We start from the raw sequence: 20,016 nt of genomic DNA, 5'->3' as shown, positions 1-20,016 counted from the left end.
TTTTTATGGCGGTTTTGGAGCAGTGGCTTCTTCCTTGCTGATCGGCCTTTCAGGTTATGTCGATATAGGACTCGTTTTACTGTGGATATAGATACTTTTGTACCTGTTTCCTCCAGCATCTTCACAAGGTCCATTGCTGTTGTTCTGGGATTGATTTGCACTTTTCGCAATGGTACCAAATCCAAATTGAGTGTATGTAAACTTCTGACCCACTGGGAATGTGATGAAAGAAATAAAAGCTTAAATAAATCATTCTCTCTACTATTATTCTGACATTTCACATTCTTAAAATAAAGTGGTGATCCTAACTAACCTAAGACAGGGAATTTTAACTAGGATTAAATGTCAGGAATTGTGAAAAACTGAGTTTAAGTGTTTTTGGTAAGGTGTATGTAAACTTCCGACTTCAACTGTGTGTATATATATATATATATATATATATATATATATATATATATATATATATATATATATATAACAGAAGACTAACTAATTAGGCTCCAGAAATAGGGAACAAAACCCAGAACATTACTATGCATGTTTGGTATTTATACTATCATTTCCTTCCCTGGGACATTGCATCTCAAATGACACGTTTTCATCAGTTTTGATCCTCAATGGAGACAGATTTTTAGGGGGGATATCGAAGAATTTGACAGATTACTTGAAAATCCAGGTTTCGCAGCTACATTTTACTTTCATATCTGGGATAGGCATGGATTGTGAAATATTTCCAAAATATGAAACGACAACAGCTAATCCTACAGAGAGAAGGCATGTTGTCACCATGATCCCTCCGGAGTTTGACAGATTCAGGTTTTTGAACATCTAGGAAGATGAATCATGTTTAGATATGATATTTATATATTTGACTAACTTGTTTTTTCTCAGAATATCATAGATATGTAGTGTGCAGAGGTGTAGTAGCTTGCAATGCATTCCTTATAGATTCAAAACACAGAGAAGCATTGGGTGCGAGCGGTGTTCACTACACGGTTACGAAAACACTCAAGACTCTAGAGTGCATCCACCTACTTCAGTATCTGAATATCTGAGACGATTCCTAAAACATTAACTAGAGTGAGGATTACTGAATTGTACTTTAGCATGCAGTCAGAAGAAAATGTGACTAAACTCTCTCTCGTGATTACAATTTAGTGACAGAAATACAGAAGAAAAATGGTGTGTGCTTAAAATGTCTCATTTCTGGGAGTTCCACAGTCAGACAAAGCCGTGGCTAGGATCCCTCTGTTTTATATTTGTTTACAGTTCTGGGCTCTCTGTGCCATAGGAGATTGTAATTGTTATTTGTATATGCGTGTTTGGGGATTTCGATCCTTGTTCATCTTTTGTTTTCTCCCCCTGCCAAGGACAATCACCAGACAGCGGGAAACACAACAAGCCGTTTTCTGGCAGCATAGGCACTCAGTGTGTGTGTGTGTTTCTGTCTCTCTCTCTGTGTGTGTGTGTGTGTGTGTGTGTGTAGTTGTGTGTGAAAGAGAATCTCTAAGCACTTAAGTCTTTGCAGAGACACAGCTGTTATTGATCCGCACCCTGAGCTCAAACCTCTCTTTGCATTTCTAATACCCCCTAATATTCTGCCAACCAGAGACTTAGCCTAACATTTGCAAACTCCCTCAAGTTGACCCTCCATGCACTTTGAAAGTTTTACCTATTCGAAAGGGGACACTTATCTTAATACAAACCTCACCAGGCATACCACCTCGAACATTTTCTGAAGCTTAATGACTAACTTCTATGTGGGGTTTTCAGCATAATGCATCAATAACAGAGCTGCCGCCTCAACCTGCCACAGCCACATAAACCCAAACACCTCACAAGCTAATGAAAGTAAAACAGTTCTCCATCTTCTCTCCCTCACACAACTCCTAACCACTTCTGATAGAATCTTCTTCTTCTTCTTCTTCTTCTTCTTCTTCTTCTTCTTCTTCTTCTTCTTCTTCTTCTTCTTCTTCTTCTTCTTCTTCTTCTTCTTCTTCTTCTTCTTCTACTCTCCCTCACACAACTCTCTCCCCATTGCTCGGCAAGGTAATATTTACAGTAGGAGTCTACCCACGGGCCTAATTGGCAAGCTTGGTAATGTAGCATATGCACTTTCCAGCGGGGAGACCATCTGACACGGACGCACGCTGATGGCCACCCACATTAGGCTGCGTATGTGGCAGACAGAAGGGTCCGTATGCACACTGTCCTTCAGCTGATGATGCCAGCTACACAGCCAGCCCCACCTGGCCTGCTCCGTTTTTACAGCTCTGCTTACTTTGCTTTTAAAGGACTTTATCTGTCCAGGTTGTTGGTTGTTTGAGCGAGGGCGAGGTGATAGAGAACCTGGCCCTAGTACACAGAAACAGGTGGACGGGAGGCATAGGCATGGAATACAGAGATACATTGGTACAAGGGCATGGAATACAGAGATACATTGGTACAAGGGCATGGAATACAGAGATACATTGGTACAAGGGTATGGAATACAGAGATACATTGGTACAAGGGAATGGAATACAGAGATACATTGGTACAAGGGCATGGAATACAGAGATACATTGGTACAAGGGCATGGAATACAGAGATACATTGGTACAAGGGCATGGAATACAGAGATACATTGGTACAAGGGCATGGAATACAGAGATACATTGGTACAAGGGCATGGAATATAGAGATACATTGGTACAAGGGCACCTGCTCTGGCACACATACCACATACAGACATAGATAAACAGAATTTAGAGGTTTGGTAGAATTTCGGAGAGAGAGAGGAGATAGAGGGAGAGAGAAGGAGAGAGAGAGAAGTCTTATGGAGGTGGTTGTGTGTGGGTGCGTGCGTGCGTGCGTGCATGCATGGCTGTGTGTGTTCCTGTGTGTGTGTGTGTGTGTGTGTGTGTGTGTGTGTGAATTCCCCCTCCAGCTGGCCAGCAAAATGGACTGGGTCATTAGCATGCATTGGTCTCATCTGCACATGTAAGGTTATTCATCCCCTGGGGTAATTCTCTCCTCACCGGAGTATCTACCGCTCAGACGCTTAGAGGAGATGCCGGGCTACATTGTGAACAAGCTTTTAATTTAAAGGAGTTTTGTGTTGATGGTTTCTTCCCTCTAACCTAAACTCCTCCACAGGTCGACCCAAAGCAGCCATGTGTGTGTGTGTGAGAAAGTGTGTGTGTGTTGGTTCGGTGCGTTCCAAGGCTGCAGATGTTACCTCATACATAATACAGGGTGATCAAAGGGGCCTTCCTCACAATGTAATTCCCCGCTACCGAGGTGCATCTGTTCTGGCGTTGTAACGCACTCGCAGGGCCCCCACGCTGGCGGAACTCACTTCACAAAGTCCCACAAGTCCCACGGTGACTCCTCCTCCGCCACGCCTGCCTCCATAACATGCAGCGGGAGGTAGACTCAAAGGTATCCGGGGGACAGGGAAACAGTTGGATGTTGCCATGACACAGCGTGCAGCCAAGCAACATTGTGTAGCTGGCCTTGGAGACGGCATGTACAAATTGTTTATAGGCTCCGGTTGTTTGTTTTTGCTGTACACTATGGGCTTGGACAATATTCCACAGAAATCAATTTTTTCCTGAAAATGCATACAGTGCAGTTCCCCAAAGTTCCTCTTAGAAGTTTCAGACCAGCTAAGGGTGTTTGTGTTTGGAGGGGAAAAAATAAGCTATGTACATGATGCTAAGGTCATCTGGATGACACGAGGCTAATATAGATAGACACAACACTGCTGCTGGATCTGTTCGACTTGTCCATGTTGTTACTGACCTCTGTGTTGTATGACATCCACACGCATTTGAACAATCACGAAACTGTCAAACCCATGACATCATACTCCAGGCGATTCCACACAGTTAGCAACATGCTAACAGACAACAAACATTGCGTGGAATGTCAGGGGTCTGTAGTACCATGTCAAAGTAGACTGGCAAACTACAGGTGTGCTCGGTGAATAGCTCCACCGCCACAAATTGCAATGATTTCAAATATACCTCTAGTCATAAAGTAAATAGATTGAGAGTGCTTCTGTAGTTCTTATTCTGCTTCTAGCGGAATGCAATTTATCTGTCTTTTCATTTTCCCTGAAGACTTGGATTGACCCAGATTTTCCTTCTAAACCCCATGCACTTTAAGGGTGTGACAGTTATAAATAATATTTACAGTGCTGCGTTTACATTGAATAGGATATTATTAAATAATGAGCACTAAATAATTAGTCATCACATTCGTCTGATGTGTCTTTCAGTTCCTTTCACTGACAGTTCAGCTGAGCTTGCTAGTCAATAGTCAGATCCCCTGAACAAGCTTGGGGGAGGACACATTCTTATAATGTATTCTCTATCAGGTAGACAGTGAGTTTCCCAAAGACGGAACTATGCCTTTCATGTGCGGCTACAGAGGCTACATATCCAACATATCCTCTGTCGCTCCTGTTTTCTGTTTTGAAATGATGTGATAGGTGATTTAGAAAGTATGGAACAAGCATCTTGTATTACACAAGTGATCATGAAATAAAGGGACACCATTTGAACATGGGAAAGGGAAAGGAAAGGGGGAGACCTAGTCAGTTGTACAACTGAATGCATTCAACTGAAATGTGTCTTCCGTATTTAACCCAACCCCTCTGAATCAGAGGCCCCCCTGCCTTAATCAACATCCACGTCATTGGCGCCCGGGGAACAGTGGGTTAACTGCCTTGTTCAGGGGCAGAACAAAATATTTTGACCTTGTCAGCTCGGGGATTCGATCCAGCAACCTTCCGGGGATGTTACAGGCCAAATTGTTGATGACCTGTGGCTTGTAACTCCAATAACAGATCATTTCCTTGAATTTCACATACTATAGAAGAAAACACGATCTCCTTGACTGCTGACAATGTAATTCAGGATGAATCATCACATGCTTTGAAATGCTATGTGAAATGTGATTACGCCTATGTTTAAGATTAATTGTGTGTTGAAACGTGCATTTATTTATCACTGAAACATTTATTTATTGTAGACTGTTTATTAAAGTGTATTAATAAGGATTTCTCTTATGTCTTGCAGGTGATTCTCATGCTGACCAAGCTGTTTGACTTCAACCTGAACAGTGTCACAGAGAGCTCGTTGTGGAGGTAAGCACGTCATACTTTGTCATTGCAAGTCTTCTGTGTACATTTCTGTGTAAAGTCTTCTGTGACTGCCTGCATATCTGATTTTAGCAGCAACAAGGTTGTGTTTTGTATTCTGTCTCCTTTGTATACCAAAAACACAATAAATACATAGGTGCATCGCCATAAGAGGTTGACAAATCTAAGACTTACACGACATCTCCTTGAATATTAAAACTGTAAACTTGCCCTCTCCTCATTGAGGAGACTTTTCGCCCGAAAAATGTGCACCCGTCGCCAGAACCTTCCAGCCGACCGACCAGATGTTTAATTCAGCCCAAAGCAAACAGACATTAGTGTGAATATGAGTCACAGTTACTCACAGACAGCCAATGTCCTCTCCAGTGTTATCCAAATGCACTTACTTTGACTGGCCTTGAGTGCAGCTCAAGCGAGTCTCGTTGCACTTTCAGCTCAAGGGGCTTCTCCGCATTACCCAAAATTGAATTCATACATAATCCTCTCCCTTGGCTATAGTTGTAATATCTTGTATTTGTAGGTCTACAGGTTGCGTTCTTTCTACCTTGAGATTCGGTGCCCAATAGGTTATGTATACAGTGTGACATTCTGTGATTCTGTTCAGAGTGACGCACAAGTATGTTTGAGACTTTGCTGAAAATAGAAAGTGTTTGACTGTCCATTTGAAACCCCACAGTTAGAGTATTTTAGTTGTTTTTCTATAGTCTCGGCTTATTTTACCCTGATCTTTCATAAAAAGAGAGACAAATTGAATGCTCTTACGTTTGTTCCACTTGGCGATCATTAAAGTTGATTGAATGCGGTTTTGGCATTTAAGAGACTTCGGAACAGTAGGCCTGTCAAATCTGTAAAAATCCCAGCGGTGCGGGTCTGCTGGAACATTGTGGCCCTCCTATGAAAAAGAGGAAAACAGAAAATGGACCTCAGGACTTTCCAGTGAACTCAGCGGCCTTGCTCACAACAGACCCGTGGGTCACCCCAAGGCCTATCTCCCAAACACAGCAGTGGTAAATGTAGCGTTATAAGACTGTCTCCACTTAAGTCCTAACCACTAGCCTTTAGTGGCTTAAGTCGTGGATGGCTCAAACTTGAACGGGCATGATACCACATTACCCTGTTAATGGTGCTTCTAACATCGACTGTTCCCTGACTTCATTATATAGAGAGAGAGAGAGAGAGAGAGAGAGAGAGAGAGAGAGAGAGAGAGAGAGAGAGAGAGAGAGAGAGAGAGAGAGAGAGAGAGAGAGAGAGAGAGAGAGAGAGAGAGAGAGAGAGAGAGAGAGAGAGAGAGAGAGAGAGAGAGAGAGAGAGAGAGAGAGAGAGAGAGAGAGAGAGAGAGAGAGAGAGAGAGAGAGAGAGATTCGGTTTCCTGGTTGGAAGGCAGCCGTCAAACCTGGGGCAGAAATGGGAGGGGGGTACAAGCCCAACCTGCTGCTCTCAAAGTGGAGTGGCGAGAGAGAAATACTATCGGAGTGCGCCAAGGCACTCATAAGTTAATTTGGAATACTCAGCAAAGCTGCCATCCGTTGGACGTTTCAAGCTGTTTATTGTTTACGTTGCACCTCGCTAATGCGATTAGCGACCTCTCGCTAACCAACTCCAGATACCCCCCACTCATTGATTAATCAAACTCCAATAGGGAAGACAACAGGGCTTCGGGCTGCTGCTGTTATCGTACAGTAGATAAATGGGGGGGAAATCTAATTGGGCGTGTACTGGGGGTCTCCACCCAAAATGAAGTTGTTGTCCTTGAAAAGAACCCAACAAGGCAGTATCACATTAGTCCGATATGAATAAAGGAGCTTGAAATTGAACCCTCAAATAGAGTAGCTAGGTATATGATGTGAGGAGTAGCTAGGTATATGATGTGAGGAGTAGCTAGGTATATGATGTGAGGAGTAGCTAGGTATATGATGTGAGAAGTAGCTAGGTATATGATGTGAGGAGTAGCTAGGTATATGATGTGAGGAGTAGCTAGGTATATGATGTGAGGAGTAGCTAGGTATGTGGAATAACTCAATCACCTGTAACACAATACACAATCCCCAGTGATCCAGTTTCACAGTGAATCAGATTACCTTTATCAGACTCGCTTTACATTTTTATTCAATTAGCAGATGCTCTTATCCAGAGCGACTTACAGGAGCAATTAAGGCTAAGTGCCTTGCTCAAGGGCACAACGGCATATTTTTCACGTAGTCGGCTCGGGGATTCTTAACCGATTCTTAACCGCTAGGCTACCTGCCACCCTGTTATTCTTGTCTCTATATAATGTTTCATTAACTCGACAATGTTCCATCCAACACATGAACAATCCAGAGAATTGGCTGGATGAAACCAGAGGCCATATGGAGAAGATAACAGCAGAGGGTAGAGGCTTTATTGGTTTTATAGATTAAAGTAGTTGCTGCACCAGTAAAAGTAAGTCATTGGGCCTTAAATCACAGCAGCTGTATGATGGGGTTCTATGAGGAGCAGATCAATAGCCAGATGATGTCATTGTACCGTTGTCCAAAGTGTCGATGGATCCACCCGTTGATCGATGTTACCGCCGGTATTCAGGAGTTCACCGAGAGATGCCTATATTTAATCGCCACGGAAACCATCCCATAATAAATCTGAAAAAGGGAAAATGAAAGAAAAGGGAAAAAAGAAAGTCACCTGGCTGGTGTCACGAGGCTGGGCTATTTTTGTGTTTCTGTGTGTTGTTTGTCAACTTCACTACAAAAAAACTACTTAAAAATTGTAATGCTTCCATTTCAATTGAGTTTCCAAAATCAGGATTTAATAGTTCTTATCACCACAGGATGAATGAAAACCCTGTATCGAAGTCAGTGATTGCTTTGTTTGAAGTAGTAACAAGCATTGTAGGGTGATGCATGCATGGTGTATTTTTGAAGCTTTGCCTGCTTTGTGTGTGTGTGTATGTGTGTGTTTGTGTGGGTGTTTTAGCTGAACATGAAATAGCTCCTTGATTGAGCCTCGCTTCTCTCTAAATAAAATGGACTTGGCAGCGGAGATAAATTGTTCAAACCTTGAGACGTTCTGGAATGTCACATCTCAGACGGAACACACATTTCACATTAGCACTCTGACCATCGCTTAAATATTTCAGCACAATCCCCTCTCATCCACCGTTAGCTTTGACTCAACTGTTGGGATCCATATTAGGTTAGTAGTTTTATGCAGACAGATATGGTGATACTTTGAAACAACAAAGCTACCTAGACATGACCTCCAAAAAACTTCACACATTATTTTGCCTTTTCAGTATTCTTTCCAAAATCCACTCAAACATTGCTGTTACTTCCTTTAAAACGGGAAGCTTTGTGTGAATGACAATGCAGGAGGCCACGTGAAAACTTTACACAAAGCTAGTCTAACTCCTGGTTCAATGGCTTCATCTTTGACCAGCTATTGAACTTGAGATTATGCAGCCAGTCTTTCAGCTTTATGTGAAGTTTCACACTTCGTTGTGCCTTTTTCTCCTAAAAGATTGGACTGAAGGAGTAAGGGACATAATTTGACTTCAAAAATATTGTCCTGGACCATAACAGAGCAACTATTCCAGAAAAATTGCTATTGTTCCTGATGATGTTTTGAATTCTGTGCCTTTTTAAAAGAAGAGATGGGCATTGTTCAGATAGTTGGAGACATACTGTATTTCAATGAATTTTGAAGTAGTTTGTTTAGACAGCCACATATGGCAGAATGTGAGACACGGAATTTGCCAATTTGGAGGTTGGACATCTGTTTCAAACTGGTAGGAGAGAAAACGATTTAGATGTCAACAATTGTCACAAAAAAGTAGTATTCTACTGAGCTAACAAGTGGCTAACAAGCACATGCTTTACTGTGGAACTATTTAACTGACATTAAAATGGACAGTCGTGTATGATGTTATTTAGACCAGTTTTCTCACAGCAGGAAAATAATCCTGCAGCAACAGAATATATATTTTTGTGACGGTTGATACATTTTTAGTTAGGGCAAATTAAGTCTGACATTTTAAAGTGGAAATTACAAACTTTAGAAGCCTTTTTAAACCTCGAATACACTTCAAGTTTGCATTTCCTGCAACAACATGGTGATCAAATGAAGATCCTACATCTGTATGATTAATATGAAAATCAAAGATGAAAATGGTTAACTATGTCAACTATGTGCACAGCCCCCTATTCTAACTATACTTTACATGTACTGGTATATGGTGCTTAGGCTTATACAAAACATAAAGGTCAAACTTCACACTTGAACCACTACAGCCTGGCTAGGTTATGGTTGTTTATCCCTTGTAATCGGAGTGTGTTGTCGTAGAACAGCGAACCACAAGGAGGTGGGACTTAATTGTGCATGTTTTTTTCTCCTCTACTAAAAATTCTCCAGGGGATTTTTAATTACAACAAGTAATTCATCAAGTCCTCATCAAACACTCTGATTAAATTCCAGGTCAACCGACTACGGAACCACTTACCAGAAGCTCAATGAGAAAGTGGGGGCGAAAACAATTCTCAGCTACTTGTACGTCAGTCCCAACAACAAGAGAAAGGTAAGGTGTTTTTAAGTGTTTTGAGGTGTTTTAAGTGTTATTATTTTGTCTTATCTCATAGTTAACATTCTAGTTTTCCGTCTGCTTTCTAAATGCCTCTCTGTGTGGGGTGTTTCTTACACTGTAAATGCTGACAAATGTCCTAACTCATGTACAGCAGTCCACTTGACTCAAATTTGAACAATCTGTCAGTATAACTTCTAAGTCATTTTGGACTAGAAAAGTGAATCTACTCATTGTGGTTCAGTTAGATACACTTACGAAGGCATGGCAATGGACTTGCAATGCTGATGTCAACCGCCAATATATAACGAACATACATTTTTGAAGTTTGTACTGCCATGTCTGTTTGGTACCTCTGTCATCTTCAACAATATCAGACACATCCATTAAACCGTGCTAATCTCCACCCAGAGAGTTAGCAGTGCTCTTCTAAGAAAATACTCCCAATCGTTAATATTAATACCGACCCTATAATTTCTCTCTCTTTCCAGAACTAATGAATTATAGACCAGACAAAGAAAAAAAGGAAGAAGAAGGGTTTAATAAATTCCAGTGTTTTAATCAAAGGATAGACAAGCTCTTCATATTTGCGACCGTTCGCTCACAAACCCCCTGCACCCCCACCCCCATCCAACCCCTTCTCCCACAACCCTCAAGAGAAGCAATCCTGACTATTCTAATCATTAGTCCCATCTCCCTTCTTCCTTCCTTTCTCCCATTCCTCCCTTTTAACATGACTGTAATCAGAACAGGTCATTTTCTCCTAGTTAATTCTTGTCTAATAATGAAGACGAAATGCACCCCCCCCCCATCCCCACCCGCCCCCCCAGTCTCCACCCCCCACTCCACCTCTCCTCACCCCCAGGTACATTCCAATGAGAAAGCGTCTGTCATAGACCAGGAAAGAGGTGTCAAGGTAATGGTGAGAGGACGGGAAAAACAGCAGTGAGCTTTATCATTGCTGTGGAATGTCATGTGGAATGTTAGCCTGTTTTGTTTGGAACATGAACACTTTTAATTAACAAGAGGTAGGAAGTGAGCCTAGATGATCGTGCAAAATAAAAAGCAGCAAAGACCAGGAAAAGCTTGTCAAGCTAACTGATGTTGATAGTGAGACATACAGAGAATACAAACCTTCTAGCATACACTGAGTGTACAAAACATTAGGAACACCTTTTGTAATATTGACTTACACCCCCATTTGCCCTCAGAACAGACTCAATTCGTCGGGGCATGGACTCTACAAGATGTTGAAAGCGTTCCACAGGGATGTTCATAATGTTTTGTACACTCAGTGAATGTCTCTCTAAACAAAACACAGACAGCTAGTGGGTTTCTAAAATGGCAACAGCATACTACTCAGAGCCACCCCTCTAACACAGAACTCAGGTGATATGACATGTAAAAACAAGTAACTGGGTGCTAATGCCCCCCCCCCCCCCCCCCCCCCACACACACACACACACACACACACAGCCTGGGAGGAGAGACCCAGGTTACCTTTGTCATCATCACTCTGGCCAGCTGTCACCCACGCTGTTAGGGTAAATCAACCTTCTGTTGCTGCAGGAGATGGTAGAGTAGAGAGGAGTGGAGGAGAGAGATGCATGGGGTCACTGGTGTACAAGGACCAGTGGAGACCAGTCAGAAACAATGGATCGCTATTTTATCACTGCACTGCATGCATTCTGACTCATTCTGTGTAGGAGAATGCTTATAAGGGAAAAGCTTGCGAAGGCAAATAACCATATTATATAATAATAATAATAATAATAATATGCCATTTAGCAGACGCTTTTATCCAAAGCGACTTACAGTCGTGCGTGCATACATTTTTTGTGTATGGGTGGTCCCGGGGATCGAACCCACTACCTTGGCGTTACAAGCGCCGTGCTCTACCAGCTGAGCTACAGAGGACCACATTTACCTACAGTGGGGAGAACAAGTATTTGATACACTGCCGATTTTGCAGTATAATAAGTCTGGTAGCAGCCGTTGTAATGTGTGTGTGTGTGTGTAGCATGAATATATATGTGTGTTTGTGTATGTCTGTGTGTGTGTGTGCATGAGTGAGTATATGTGTGTAAGGTGCAGAGAATCAGAGCAGGTGGTCAGTCCAGTTCAAGTGTAACCAGAAGCAAATAGCGGATAAACAGGTTTTAATACAGATAAATGTGTGAGAGAAATAACGCGTAATGACGGTAAATATGAGAACCCCTCTGACATGCTTGCAGGTCATTTTCTTGTACAAATGTTTGGTAGGGCGGCTAATGCTTATGGAAAATTATAGGAATTTGAGTGGAGGGTGTTTGAGCGAGGGACAGATTCAGACAAACAACATCTCTGGTTCCCTCTCGGAAGCAGTGATTTTTTTGAAGAAATAGCAGTGTTTTCCATGAAAATTGCCTCTGGTACATTCTAGTGCCTTAATTCCATCCAAAATGCACCCATAGCCTATAGAATAATTTAATGACTTTTCCTCGCATTTTGGTAAAGTTTGTGGTGGTATTAAGTAGAAAGACATGACTTTACAATTAAATGACTGGAAATGATTGAAATTGAGTGTGTTAGTTGTTTTGGATATCGTCTAGGCCTAGACCTACAGTGGGGAAAAAAAGTATTTAGTCAGCCACCAATTGTGCAAGTTCTCCCACTTAAAAAGATGAGAGAGGCCTGTCATTTTCATCATAGGTACACGTCAACTATGACAGAAAAATTGAGAAATGTTTTTCCAGAAAATCACATTGTAGGATTTTTAATGAATTTATTTGCAAATTATGGTGGAAAATAAGTATTTGGTCACCTACAAACAAGTAAGATTTCTGTCTCTCACAGACCTGTAACTTCTTCTTTAAGAGGCTCCTCTGTCATCCACTCGTTACCTGTATTAATGGCACCTGTTTGAACTTGTTATCAGTATAAAAGACACCTGTCCACAACCTCAAACAGTCACACTCCAAACTCCACTATGGCCAAGACCAAAGAGCTGTCAAAGGACACCAGAAACAAAATTGTAGACCTGCACCAGGCTGGGAAGACTGAATCTGCAATAGGTAAGCAGCTTGGTTTGAAGAAATCAACTGTGGGAGCAATTATTAGGAAATGGAAGACATACAAGACCACTGATAATCTCCCTCGATCTGGGGCTCCACGCAAGATCTCACCCCGTGGGGTCAAAATGATCACAAGAACGGTGAGCAAAAATCCCAGAACCACACGGGGGGACCTAGTGAATGACCTGCAGAGAGCTGGGACCAAAGTAACAAAGCCTACCATCAGTAACACACTACGCCGCCAGGGACTCAAATCCTGCAGTGCAAGACGTGTCCCCCTGCTTAAGCCAGTACATATCCAGGCCCGTCTGAAGTTTGCTAGAGTGCATTTGGATGATCCAGAAGAGGATTGGGAGAATGTCATATGGTCAGATGAAACCAAAATATAACTTTTTGGTAAAAACTCAACTCGTCGTGTTTGGAGGACAAAGAATACTGAGTTGCATCCAAAGAACACCATACCTACTGTGAAGCATGGGGGTGGAAACATCATGCTTTGGGGCTGATTTTCTGCAAAGGGACCAGGACGACTGATCCGTGTAAAGGAAAGAATGAATGGGGCCATGTATCGTGATATTTTGAGTGAAAACCTCCTTCCATCAGCAAGGGCATTGAAGATTAAATGTGCCTGGGTCTTTCAGCATGACAATGATCCCCAACACACCGCCCGGGCAATGAAGGAGTGGCTTCGTAAGAAGCATTTCAAGGTCCTGGAGTGGCCTAGCCAGTCTCCAGATGTCAACCCCATAGAAAATCTTTGGAGGGAGTTGAAAGTCCGTGTTGCCCAGCGACAGCCCTAAAACATCACTGCATGGAGGAATGGGCCAAAATACCAGCAACAGTGTGTGAAAACCTTGTGAAGACTTACAGAAAACGTTTGACCTGTGTCATTGCCAACAAAGGGTATATAACAAAGTATTGAGAAACTTTTATTATTGACCAAATACTTATTTTCCAACATAATTTGCAAATACATTCATTACAAATCCTACAATGTGATTTTCTGGATTTTTTTCCCTCATTTTGTCTGTCATAGTTGACGTGTACCTATGATGAAAATTACAGGCCTCTCTCATCTTTTTAAGTGGGAGAACTTGCACAATTGGTGACTGACTAAATACTTTTTTTCCCCACTGTATATCATCAGGACTATTTTCTAAGTAAGAAAACCTTTTTTAACATTAAACCTGTTTTCTCTTGAGATTCAAGTCACATTTACAGTTTTACTTCAACTGGTATGATTGAAGAATGAAGCAGGTGTTAAACATGGGCTTTGCTACACATAAAGCAGCAGTTGACTACTAACTTTAATTAAATCAGTAGGCCTATATCAATATCTTTAATACCAGCATATAAGTATCATGACATTAGCTTTTATAACCTTCAATCTGTTTTCTTTTATCATATTTCGGACCAGAATGAGGCGCTCTCTCCACTACATATTGTTCCTGCAGTGAGAATTCAACATCTTCATCGAATGTTTTCATAATTTATCTGCAGATAATCGCTAAAAAGCAGTAGTGGCCTACCAGTATGCAAATTAGGGAGCCAAAAGAAACATCTCTCTTACCGATGAGATTCGGTTCCGTTCACCTAACAGATCCATTCAAAAAGAGCCATTAGTTCGCAAACAACCCATCACTAGGCTACACTGCCGAGCCACTTTAGCAGTCACTGGCAAGTCTCTTCATGGCCTTCGAATCCTAGGAAAAAACAAACAAGATCTTTGGTTTACATGTCCCGATGCGATACCATGGACATATAGCTACATTGTATAATTTTTGAATAGCAAAGGGACATAGGAGATTGATTTTATTCAGACAGTTCGACACCTTTTATAAACTAGTCAACACTTGCTGTTCGGTCATCAATCAAAGCACAGTAAATAGTCTATGCGCCCCGACTCCGTGGCTGTATAGGCCAATGAAACACGTGAAAGACTGACAGGCGTCTGTCCTATCAATAGATCACTAGAAGATGCATATCATTCATTTTAGCGGCAGAAAGCTATATGGACTTTTCTGACTATCTAATTGAAACTTTTAAATACAAAAAAGGCTAGTGGAAAAAAGTTATCGGATATTTATCCGCCGGCTGGAGTTTATGGAAAACACTGATGAATGCTTTTTTTCATTAACATATTGACTAAAGTAGCAGTCAGGGCCACAAATGTTTCAGGCGAAGGCCTTATTTATTTGTGTGTGTGTTTGTGTGTGTGTGTTGTGCTCCAAAACAATGACAGCCTCTGTGCAGCTCAGACAGCATCAACAGGCAGGTGGGAGGAATATGAATTCGCTTCAGATGAGATCTCTCCCACTACAGAGTTCAAATACTTCCATTCATTGCCACTCTTTTTGGAACAAGCCCATATTTATAAGTGCAAATTAATATTTCATGTCCTCGAACTGTCCTCAAAGTAGTAAAGACAAAAACTCTTTAGAAATGTTCCCGTCACTTCCCAAAGAAGTGCAAGTGAGGGTACATACAGATGTAGGATCTTCATTTGATCACTTGTTTGTTGCTGAGAATTGGAAATGCAAACTTGCAGTGTATTCAATGTTTAAAAAGGCTTCTAAAGTTTGTAATTTCCACTTTTAAATGTCGGACTTGATTTGCCCTAATAAAATGTATCAACCCCCACAAAAAAATTCCATTAATTATAATCCGCATTTCCTGTTGCTGCAGGATTCTTTTCCTGCTGTAGCACACTGGTTCAAATCCTTACTTGTCTATTGACGCACCCATGCATCAATCTAAGTAACATAATACAAAAATCCCCATTAAAATCTGTCAGTTTAGAGATATTAGGTTTTTTGTATTGGCTGCGTCTCAATCATTTTTACATTTACATTTTAGTCATTTAGCAGACGCTCTTATCCAGAGCGACTTACAGTTAGTGAATACATATATATATTTTTTTATACTGGCCCCCCGTGGGAATCGAACCCACAACCCTGGCGTTGCAAACGCCATGCTCTATCAACTGAGCTACATCCCTGCCGGCCATTCCCTCCCCTACCCTGGACAACGCTGGGCCAATTGTGCGCCGCCCATGAGTCTCCCGGTCGCGGCCGGCTGCGACAGAGCCTGGATTCGAACCAGGATCTCTAGTGGCACAGTTAGCACTGCGATGCAGTGCCTTAGACCACTGCGCCACTCAGAGCCACCACTGCGCCACTCAATCCACCACATCCGCCTATGTCGGCCTTCCGCATCTGCGGTGGAAGGTGACCGAGCTACAGCGGTGTTTGTCAGACCATGAGACATCCCAAAAATCGGTCTTCTCACGAAAACGTCTGTAGCATCCGAACGGTTTGGCCTACAACCCATGGAAAAGGGAAACTCTCACGAATAAAATGGTGTTCTTCATTTTGCTCTACGACCCCCACAAGTGTCACGGGACTCATCTGAAGGTAACCCATACAAATGAATGGAAGTATGGAGGTAGTTTTGTGGCAAAAAACACAAGGGGTTAAGTATACTTCCTGAACTGTCTTATATTACCTAGATATAGGACAAACACTTTGAAACCTTATTCCTTATGATTTATTTTTTTTACTGTCTTTTTTGCCATTTATGAATGTCTTATTCAATGTGTTTCTATGGGCTATAGTAGTAAACACCAAACTCAATATTTTATAAAATAATTTCTTTAGCCCCCCCTTATATTTGTAAGCATAGAATTAATGCCTCTTTCTTAATCAATTGATTGTTGTTGATGTTCTGTTGTAAGAACAACCTTGCAACAGGATATCATTTGATAGTTGAGGTACTAATCTCATACATCAGTAAAATGATTAAAAAGCGGCTTTCAGCCATGACTATAAAATAACACGCCAAGGTTACAACATATGCGATTATCTAATATGCATTCAAAACTCAGTATGCAAGGTATCATTAACTCAGTATCATTAACTGCAAACATCTGTCTTAATCTTAATAGCTATAGTGGATGATTAGCTAGCTACAACACATGGTATGATAACTTCTCTATGCAGGATAAATCCCTATACAGGAACACTCCAACAGTAAAACAGGGACGTGGAACTACCATGGGAGCCAGCTAGCACTAGTATGTTAGTTTAGCGTGCTAGCCACTAGAACTGCCATGGGACCCAACTGGCTCTAGCATGATAGTGTAGCGTGCTAGCACGGTGCAATTTACCTGTTCCTCACGATCCTTCAGCTGGTGGAGAGTGGTTACTCATCTCACAGTTCTTTATGGGAGACAATACAGGCGTGATCTGAGTCAAGGCGAATTAGCCATGCTCTGGCTGAAGGAAGTGAGTAGCTGTGCATGTGGTGGTAAATGGGATGGAAGCGAACAACCTAACGGTGGAAAAAAATATAGAACATCTGTCAGCCCTAAGGCACAATCTACAAATGGCTGCTATGAGGAGAGCGAGGCAAGAACACTAAGGCCCATGAGCAGTCTAGGAGAGAGGAGGAGAGAGGTAGTGAGCGTGAGAGAGTGAGGAAGAGAGGGAGGGAGAGAGGGAGAAGCCAATGAAGAGAGAGAACCCCTTGGAGTGCTTCCGCAATCTCACACAGATCGCATCGCATGACGCCACATGCGACTATTCTTACATTCCATTATTAACACACATGATTTATTAATGTTCCACATTCCACGTGATTGTTTGAGAGGAATCTAAATCAAGGGTGTGGCAAAATGGCATGATTCCTTCCCTTCAAACTTTGTTGCATGCCTTTCCTTGTATGACCTGATTAGTATGTGATGCAGTGTAGAGGGTCTGCACTCTAAAAATGGAATGTACTTTTTGTTTTTCATTCTAGAGGCAACAAGTGCAACACAAACAGTATTATCATTAATATGCTTAATGTGCATCCATCCCCGACTAGCTGTGCTTGTTGTACACAAGACTCCAACATGTCTTCCAATTTGTGTTTGTGTGTGTGTGTTGGGTGGGGGTTGGGTAGGGGCTAGGATGGGAGTCAGAAAGCCCCAATTACTGTCGGTGTGAAGATGAAATGTTAGTGTTTGTGAGGTCCGGGCCAGGGTGCAGTGGAAATGTCAAGGAGATAGTCAATTAGTCTAGACATCAAATGCCTGGGCTCAAGAGACAGTACATGTGTTTAATAAGGAGAGTTCAAGGTGTTACAGCACCTGGTTGGCTGGTGGACTCCATCAGGGAGTCGAGAATAGAGAGCTTTAATGCTTTAATACTGTATGCAAAAGACAAGACAAAGTTTTAAGGGAATGGTCAAATACGGGTAAAATGAAGAGGGGAACTAATGACGAGGTAATAATGATACAACCTCTGTCTGTCTGTCTCAATTAAAATAAAAAAAGATGATCCATGCACCATTTGCCGCATCTCACTAAATGTCCCTCTTTCTCCCGCTTGGCCCCCCTTTCATTTTGGTGAGACCTTTGCCCGAGCATCCCAAGTCTCCCGGCTGACATTTTATTACCCTCTTATGAAGACTTCACTTCTTTTCCCATGCCAGACTTTGTCCCTGCTTGACTGCCCTTTTGCCCGTAGCCTCAATTAGCCATCTACTCGGTCTCCCGCTCCAAAGCAAGACCTGGATTATGTTGAAATGGACGAAAACAGACTGAAACAGAGAGAGACTACCTGGACGTGTCCACTAAGAAATGCTGATTTTAGTTTTCCGTTGGAAAACATTTTAAAACCTGCCCTAAATGAACGTAACCCTGTAGTTAAACCCATTCAATCCCTTTCTACTGCTGACATGGTCTCCGTAAATAGGATAGGCCCTGGGTTCAAAGCAGCAACCGCTAAATAACTCCTTAGGTAGATCTTTAGTAAGCGCTGGTACAGTACATTGTATTTCACCATAAAAAGAGAATAGCAGATGGAGAAAGTGAAGTCCATTAGGCAGAAATGATCTCTCCAAGGCACTGTAGGGCTTTTCATTAAAGATGTAATATCTTTCCTAGGTCTTAGTGAGTGTGTTAGACTGAGAGGAGGCAATTTTTATTAATTCCAGACTGGCATTCAAAGGAAATGAAGCAATTCTGTCAGTAATTGAAATGCACTGTGGACAATTATCTCAGTTGTAATAGCAGATACATTCTTAAGACATTAATATAGAATGTCCATGTGAATATTAGAACATTTCACTCATAGTAGGCTAACTTTAGTATCTAATGGGCTGTCCACTGTTTAAGAGCATAGTTAAGATAGATGTACATTCAGATTTACTGTAGTTCAAGAGCAGTATGTCTTATAAGATGTATGTAATATGATCAGGCTGCCTTTTCTCCAGCCAAGTTGGACGGTTTCAATTCATGATTTTCCTCATGAAAAACCCATAAGCTTCCTATCCATCAAACTCAAACTTACAGTATTTGCTGGGGAGTGTTACGGAGTCTAGTTGATAGGTAATCGACTAGTTGGACTGTTCCCCAGACTCCACGCGTAGGCATTTGTACAAGGCTTAACAAGGCTATTGAACTGAACATTGGTGTCTGTCTTTATTCCTTAATCCAACATATCATACAGAAACATGGTATCAGAAGTGGCTCGGAAAACACACGTTTGTTATTTTTGTAGCTAAGTACAGTATAGGCGCAGTTACGTTCCATATGCGAACACAAGCCGTTTCCTACTCACAACACTGATCAACTCGTGTTAGCTGGCTAGCTAGCATCGCTACCTACCTCCATGACTGAAGACAAAGAAATCTCCTATTCCATTGCTATGGCAGCGAACATTCCGCCACCAAATCACATGGTTCTCACAGGGGACTGGAATACTAATTGGGACAACTTCAGGGATGAATTCGAGGACTATGCGCTGGCGACCGGTCTAAATGAGAAACCCAACGAGGTACAAGCGGCAACTCTGAGGAGTTTAATGGGCAGCGAATGCAGGCATATCTACCGGCACAATCTCACCCTCACGGCACGACAACAGTGTGATGCAAAGGCTATATTGGATGCATTGGAGAATTACTTCAAACCCGCCAGAAACGTAATTTACGAGCGGTTCGTTTTCGGAAGCTGCAAACAGGAAGAGGGTGAGTCAGTACACAACTTTGTAACCCGTTTGAGAGAGAAATCCGCCACTTGTGAATACGGGGGATTGAAAGATGAACTGATTCGTGACAAAATAGTACTGGGAATTGCAAATGAGAATACGCGCCGGCGTCTACTGAGAGAGAGAGGCTTAACATTAGTAACTGCCATCGAAATGCGCCGCACTGCTGAAGTCACTGACATGAGAATGAGAGCAATGGAAACGGAAACCCCACGCTCCGACGTTGATACTGTT

General features: G+C 42.0%; 1 protein-coding gene across 1 annotated transcript in view; it reads left to right on the top strand.

The window, feature by feature from the left end:
* sorcs1 (sortilin-related VPS10 domain containing receptor 1) overlaps positions 1 to 20,016 on the top strand; it is a gene marked incomplete at both ends in the record, with an annotated part of 165,105 nt that overhangs the window by 67,996 nt on the left and 77,093 nt on the right. The window contains 2 exons of the mRNA XM_084163198.1: positions 5,067 to 5,134; positions 9,599 to 9,698. Of these exons, the coding sequence (XP_084019324.1) occupies positions 5,067 to 5,134; positions 9,599 to 9,698 (168 nt within the window). The remainder of the gene's footprint in view (positions 1 to 5,066; positions 5,135 to 9,598; positions 9,699 to 20,016) is intronic.

Source organism: Coregonus lavaretus (assembly GCF_964263955.1).
Source record: "Coregonus lavaretus genome assembly, chromosome: 6".
In the NCBI taxonomy this organism is placed as follows: Eukaryota; Metazoa; Chordata; class Actinopteri; order Salmoniformes; family Salmonidae; genus Coregonus; species Coregonus lavaretus.
Note: the sequence above shows the minus strand (reverse complement) of the source record. Positions and strands in the feature narration are given on the sequence as shown.